General features: G+C 46.0%; 1 protein-coding gene across 1 annotated transcript in view; it reads left to right on the top strand.

The window, feature by feature from the left end:
- Positions 1-794: 794 nt before the first annotated feature.
- The window catches only part of ATP6V0A2 (ATPase H+ transporting V0 subunit a2), a 38183-nt gene continuing 31389 nt past the window's right edge, over positions 795-7588 (top strand). The window contains exons 1-2 of the mRNA XM_058531259.1: positions 795-1034; positions 5676-5754. Coding sequence (XP_058387242.1) covers positions 918-1034; positions 5676-5754 — 196 coding nt within the window. The 5' untranslated portion in view covers positions 795-917. The remainder of the gene's footprint in view (positions 1035-5675; positions 5755-7588) is intronic.

Raw genomic sequence — 7588 nt, 5'->3', positions numbered from 1 at the left:
GAGGGCTTGGGGAAGGCGGAGGCTAGATCCTGTGGGGTCATGCTGACCGTGGGAAGAAGTTTGGATTTTATTCTGAACGCGGTGGGAGAAGCCAGAGGATTTTAAGTAGGCTCGCATCAGATTTTCGTCTTCTGTCGGAGATGCCTGTAGCTGCCGTGGGGGGATCGCAGAAGGCATGAGCAGCCAGCGGGATTGCAGCGCCGGGCATCCGACCTGCTCTCTGGTCCGCACAGGGACAGGACCCGAGAGCAAAGCGAGCCGAAAACACCGTATGGCCTGATTCCGCTGATGTGAATGCCGGATAGGCAGATCTATGGCGACAGGGCTGTTTAGTGGTTGCCCTGGGCTCCCGATGGGCAGGGGATTGCCTGCAGCTTAGCAGGAGGAATCCTTTACGGGCTGATGGAAAGGCTGTAAAATTGGTCGTGGTGATGGCTGCACAACCACTCTGTAACGTTACTAAAAACCACAGACTTGTGCACTCTAATCGGGTGAACTCTGTGGCACGTAAACTCACTGTCATAAGATCTAAGCAGCAGAGCGCGGGGCTGTCTTCCGCCGGGTCCGGCCGGGCGCGGGGAGCCTCGGCCGCCCCTCGCCGGGGTTGCGCCGGTTGGCCCCGCCGCGGGCGGCCGCAACTCCGGGCGCCCATTGGTCGGCCGGCGGGGCGCGCGCGCGGGGGCGGAACCGGAACCGGCGGTGGGGGCGGGGCCTCGCGGGCGGCTGTGGCGGCGGCCGGAGCGGCGGCCGCGGTGGCAGGACCCGGGCGGCGGTGCAGCCGGGAGCCCCATGGTGCGGGGCCGCGGCCAGGGCGCAGCAGGAGCCCGAGGCCCGCGCCGCCCCTGCTGACCGTGCGGGCCCGCGCGCCCGGAGCCGCCGCCGCCCTCGGGCCCCGCGGGGGCGCGGGCCGGCCGGCCATGGGGTCCCTGTTCCGGAGCGAGACCATGTGCCTGGCGCAGCTCTTCCTGCAGTCGGGCACGGCCTACGAGTGCCTCAGCGCCCTGGGCGAGAAGGGCCTGGTCCAGTTCCGAGACGTGAGTGTCGCCCGAGCCGCGGCCGTCCCGCTGGGCCTCCTCCGCGGGCGCCGGGCAGGGCGGCCGGGGCCGTCGGGACCGCCCCGTGTCGTCCCCGTCAGCTTCGGGGAGTGCCGTGGATGCTGGGAGCGCCCGGGCTGCCGGCACCGGGCTGAGCGGGGAGCGGGTCCCAGAAGGCCTCTTGGAGTTCTTCTGGAGCTTACGGGGGAGGCCGGGGCAAACACTAAGCAAATAAGTATGTAAACGAGAAGCTGTTGGCAAGAAAGAAAATACAACGGGGTGGCGCGATGGTGACTCGGCTGGGCTGGTCCGGGAGGCCTCTCTGAGGGGGTGACGTTTGCGCCGAGACCTGAATGGGAAGGAGCCGGCCGTGGGGAGATCCGGGGGAAGGGGGTCCCGGGTGGAGGGACAGGAGAGCCCGGAGCCTGGCTGGGAAGGCGCTTGGTGTGAGCTCCTGGAGGGAAGGGCTGTTGCCGGTGTTGTTCAGAGACGTGGGCTGATGTCCGGACCGTGAGCGGCGCCAGCGCCGGCAGTGTTTGTTGAACGGGAGCTGTCTCCCGAGCGAGTAATAACAAACCCTTGGTTCTGTATCTGCTCACGCGTTCGTTTGTCTCCACCCACGCCTCAGGATAAGGGCCTGGCCTGCCTTGGTCACTCCCGATTCCCCAAGACTTAGCACAGTCCCTGTGCTGGTGGGCCTTAATAGGCGTCTGTTGAACACTCGAACAAGCTTGTACTGAGTGCTTGCTCTGTTCTAGACCCTGGTTTTGGTGCTGGGGACGCGGTGGTGAGCAAGGCAGACAAAGTCCTTGTGTTCTTGTTGCTCCCAGTCTGGGAGGAGACAGATAGACATAGTCCTCTGACTATGGACTGTGATAAATGCCCTGGGGGGAAAGAACCCCTGTGGACCGGAGGTTATTAAGCAGGACCTGATACTTACGGATTGAACTGAAAGTCACTTCAGGTGAACATCTTATTTCCTGGGCCACAGCCTTCATCTCCTGGTTGTTTCCCTTCATGTCTTGGAGGAGGTCCTTAATTTCCAAAGGGATCATGCCTACCCAAGATGTGATGTCAGTGATCCTTGGGGTGGCCGGGTGAGGCGGTCTCAAGGTCAGGGAGAAACTCCTGTGTGCCAGAGGAGGCTGCAGGGCAGGCCCGACTCTCCTCCTGGTTCCTGGAGCCACTGGGGCTTCCGAGCAGGGTACCCACTTACCTGGTGGGTGCTGTGCTGAGCTGTGAGCAGCACCCGAAAGATTCAGGAAACAGTCGTGAGGGAAACAGGCTCCCTTCTTTATTACACATGGATTTGTTCCATCCTGTTAGTGCTCAAGCCAAGAGACTTATCAAGCTTAGATCTTAGAGATTTGAACAAGTGTCCTAATCACCACAAAGATGCCAGTTTCACAGTGCCATTACGTTAGGGAGTGGGGGATACTTCTCTAACTGAAAATCAGTGAAAGAAAAAGAAAGTGTGGTTCATCTTTTTGCAGAAGGAAAATAAAACTAAAATGCTAAAATGAGCTCTTCCTTGTGTGTTGCTAGGTTTTCAGAGCTCAGGTAAGCCTGTGTGTGTGTGTTTGTGTGTTTGTGTCTTCCAGTTGACTGTCAAGCAGCATGGGTGCTGGCACAGAAAGCTCCATCACGTCTGACTCTTTTTCTGCTCTTTTCTGGAGTTTCTTACTGACTTTGGGTTCACCGGATGGGATCACTGACGTCAGTCTTTCCTGGCTTGCACAGGCTGGATGGTTTTCCCCTTTTCTTTTAGTAATCTTTCTAAGGGAAAGGAGGCAGGTCAAAAGTTTCTGTAGTGACAGCCAATGAGAAGACCTGGAAAAAAAAACGGTTTTTCAACTAACCAGCAGGACTCAGTGAAGGGAAAGTTCGTCTCACTGTGTAACAGTCTGCAGTCTAAGAACAGTTTACTCCTTTAGTCCTTTGGCTGCTGGGGTGGGAACATCCCTGCTGTGGGTATCAGTAAAAACACACCAAGTATCCTCGGTTGGTGTTCCCAGGTTAAATGTTAGTCCCAAAATGAATCTATGTTAAAATGTGCTTAATATCACTAGCCCGGAATTAGGGGGACATTGCCTCCCTAAAAAGAAAACAGAAACAAAACTTTGTAAAAAAAAACCACACAACAGGGCCGGCCCCGTGGCTTAGCGGTTAAGTGCGCGCGCTCCGCTACTGGCGGCCCCGGGGTTCGGATCCCGGGCGCGCACCGACGCACGGCTTCTCCGGCCACGCTGAGGCCGCGTCCCACATACAGCAACTAGAAGCATGTGCAGCTATGACATACAACTATCTACTGGGGCTTTGGGGAAAAAAAAAAAAGGAGGAGGATCGGCAATAGATGTTAGCTCAGGGCCAGTCTTCCTCAGCAAAAAGAGGAAGATTAGCAGGGATGTTAGCTCAGGGCTGATCTTCCTCACAAAAAAAAAAAAAAAGAAACCACACAACAGAAAAAAAAGTTAATATATGTCAGATGGCGTCTATCAAACCCAGTCATGTTGGTGTCATTGCCGTAGAAATTGGCCTCTTCATAAAGATTCTGTTGTAGAACCATCATGTCCAATTAGTGTTTGAGATTGAAGGAAAAAAATTGAAATTGAAAAGTGGTGTCATTTGTAGACGGCTTTGGTGCGCAGCTTCCCTTTCACGTTCTTAGTTCTATAGGAGTAGATGGTGTTTGAATCATTAGGGACTTGAAAGTGGTTGCTTTAGGTTAGTATGACCCAGAAATGAATACAGATGTGGCAAACAGAAGTGAAATTGGAAATTTTATATTTCTTCTGGTTAATTATTAAAAAAAAATTTGAAAAACTAAACAAAAACTGAACCTTTGGGGTAGATACTTCTCAGTTTGCTTGAGCAGTTTCATGCCAAGCCGTTGTCTAATTCTGTTTTTTGAGAATGCCCAGTACAGATGCTTGATGGAATAAAGATAAAATTCTTGCCCTAAATGCCTTTCGACATGAGTGATTACTGTAATTTTTTTTATTATAAAAGTAATATATGTCCATTGTGGGAAATTTGGAAAACGTCCAAAGAAGAGAAAGTAAGAATAAGATGGTAACTTCCATGATCCGAATACCTAGAAATAAACGCTTTAACTTTTTGGTTAATATTGGTCAATCAAACGTTATTTTTCTAATAATATTTTAAAATGTACATATGTATGTATTTTTTTTTTTTGTGAGGAAGATCAGCCCTGAGCTAACATCGGTGCTAATCCTCCTCTTTTTGCTGAGGAAGACTGGCTCTGAGCTAACATCTATTGCCAATCCTCCTCCTTTTTCCACCCCCTCTCCCAAAGCCCCAGTAGATAGTTGTATGTCATAGTTGCACATCCTTCTAGTTGCTGTATGTGGGACGCGGCCTCAGCATGGCCGGAGAATCGGTGCATTGGTGCGCGCCCGGGATCCAAACCCTGGGCCGCCAGCAGCAGAGCGTGCGCACTTAACCACCAAGCCACGGGGCTGGCCCAGTGTATGTATTTTTATATAACTGGAACCACACTGAAAATATCTTGAATCTTTTTCACACACAGATCATGACTAATCTCCTCATTTTATTAAATATTCTTTTGCAATATTTTTTATTGTTTTAAGCTTTGTATTAGAAGAAGTTAAGTAGAGGAAAGAGTATACAGGAACAGTGAATTCCCATGTACCCACAGTATAACCTCTCGGCCACTCATTCCATCCTTCCACCCCCTCCTAGACAGGACCATTTTGAAGCAAATCCTAGATGTATAATTTCACTTATAAATATTATAATAAGTATCTCTGAAAGGTAAGGATACTTAAAAATCATAACCCCAATACCATTATCATACCTAAAGTTGTTAATAATAATTTCTTAATATAATCAAATACCTCAGTCATTTAGAACATAATTTTTAATAAGTGCATAGTAATCAGTTATACGACCAAACCATAATTTTATACTTTATTGATGTGTATGATAAAATTCACTGATTTCAAGTGTACAGTTCATTGATTTTTAGAAAACTGAGTTGTGCATCCATCGCCACCGTCCAGTTTTAGAACATTACGTCACCTGAGTGAGATCCCTTATGCTGACTTACAGTTAATCCCCATTCCTCCCCCAGCCCCAGGCAATCACTACCCTACTTTCTGCTTCTAACTTGGCCTTTTGTGGACATTTCGTAGAAATGGAATCACACATGTGGCCTTTTGTGTCAGCTTCTTTCACTTGCATCATGTTTCTGAGAGCCCTCTGTGACGTTGAGTGTGTCAGTAGCTGGTTCCTTTTCATTGCTGAGTAGTATTCCATGGTATGGATACAGACTGTAATTTCTTTAACCCATTTTCTGTTGTTACCATTTTTTCTCTATCTCTGAGAGTGCTGTTCTTCTAGATAAATTTATATGCGTATCTATAGTTTTTCCCTTTGGTTAAATTTCTTCATGGGATATCTCTGGGCCAAAGGATATTTTTCAGGCTTTTTTGATAACGGTTGCCAAATCGCTTTCCAGAAAAGTCATGTCAGTTTATACTTCCATTCAGTAGTATATGAGGACGTGCTTTTCCTTAAACCTTTGCCAATAATATTCTTAAAATCAAATTTATTTTAAATTTTAGAAAGTTCAAAGCAAATTTTTTATCCTTTTCTCAGCTCAACCAGAATGTAAGTTCTTTTCAAAGAAAATTTGTTGGTGAGGTGAAGAGGTGTGAAGAACTAGAGCGAATCTTGGGTAAGTTTATTTTAATACTTAAATAATTATTTTTATGTAGGCAAACCTTGTTCACTTTAGAAAAATAGAAAATATAGACAAGCAGAAAGGAAAAAAGAAATTGTCTGTATTCTCACCATTCAGAAGTAATCACTGTTATGTAGGTTTATATTATTTTTATATAATATATATTATATATAAGCCTATATATTGCAGGTTGATATTATTTTTATATATTATATTTATTTTTTATATTTTTATATTTTATATTTAAAAATATTTATTTTATATTATTTATTTATTTTTAAATATATATGATATTTCTATTTTTTCCATACTTTTTACTATTCATCTATAAAAGTAAGGATCTACGTACGTAATGGTCAGGTTACTTTGTTCTCAGCTTTGTTTGTCACTTAATGGTACTCACTGTAGCGTCTTTACATTCCATTAAACAGATTGACCCATCATCATTTTTAATGGCTGCATAGCATTTCATTGTATTAATGAACCGTAATTTATTTAACCAATTCCTTGGAGTTTATTATAATTTAAAAACATTGTATACATGTTAATATATGACTTAAAATTACATCAAAGAACGAGGGAGGGAGGTAGGAAGTAGCAGGTAGAGGGGTTGATAATTTCCTTTTTCTCAGGCCTTCTGAAGGTGTTAGATCAGTGTCCTCTGACTGTTGACCATTGAGACTCAGTAGTTCAAGCCTACTTCTTTATCTGTAACATCTTTAACATCTTAGCCTGCAACAGTCATTATCAATTCAAGCCCTGAAGTTCTGACTGAAATAGGGGGGAAAATGATCTCAGACAATTGACTGAAGTACAAAATTTGTTTGTAGAAGGATGAACAGAAAAACATGGGGATGAGAGAGTTGGAGACGGGGGAGCGTATGAGTTTTGGAATGATTTCTAATAGCTAATAATTATTGTGGGTTTTATATCTTTTAATTGGAGATTTTTGAGATCAAAAAACCTTTGAGTCCTCTGAAGTCTACTCCTTTTCATATTGTTTGAGGTCCTGGTTACATGTGTGGATTGTGTACCATAGCGACATCGCATTTCTCTCTTGGCAACACACGTGTCATTGGACAGGTCTTATATGTGGAACGAGGTTTTAAAGGCAGGATAGAATGACAACCTATTAGACAAGTCCAGGACTTCCTATAGCTTAAACTGTTTCAGAAAGAATACAGACTTAAAAAAAAAGGAACTCTCAAGTAAGTTTAGGTATGAATGGGTTAAAACAATTTGCATCCATTTCTAGAAACCGCTTAAACCAGTGCTTCCTTTGCTCTCTGTTGGTAATACATCCTCACTTTTCTTTTTCTTTCTTTCTTAATAAAACAACCAGTAACGCTTCTCCAAGATATTATATCTAGTCATGACTTTATCAGGTATCGTGACTTTTATCCTAAGGAAAAGGACCCTCTGTGGAATTGAAAATGTAAACTAAAGAACTTAAATTAACTTTGGCTGGTTCGCTATTAGTTTCATGAATCTAGTTTTTGATGTAAGTAGGCAAGCAGTGCAAGCTGTTCTAAGTCAGAGCATCCTGGCTAACTGTCCTCTCCGGAGAGCCGGCTTCCTGCCCTGTGTCTCTCAAGGCTCCTTTGCTGATGGGGGTCCTGCTTTTCCTGATGGAGACTTCTTTCCTCCTGAGGGCGTCTGCAGGGAAGTCACAGTGCTGTCTCTGGTGGGACGATTGTATGTCTGTCATTGGGTTGTTCCTGACTTCTGGGTGTGTCCTTCACCTTCTGCCTTATCTACAGGTGCAGGTCAGCTGTGACGCCAAAGTTCTTCCAAGTTTTAGAAATGAAGAAAATGTGGGGAATTTCAG

The sequence above is a fragment of the Diceros bicornis genome, chromosome 35 (genome assembly GCF_020826845.1).
Source record: "Diceros bicornis minor isolate mBicDic1 chromosome 35, mDicBic1.mat.cur, whole genome shotgun sequence".
NCBI lineage: Eukaryota > Metazoa > Chordata > Mammalia > Perissodactyla > Rhinocerotidae > Diceros > Diceros bicornis.
This window is presented reverse-complemented; position numbering and strand designations above follow the sequence as displayed.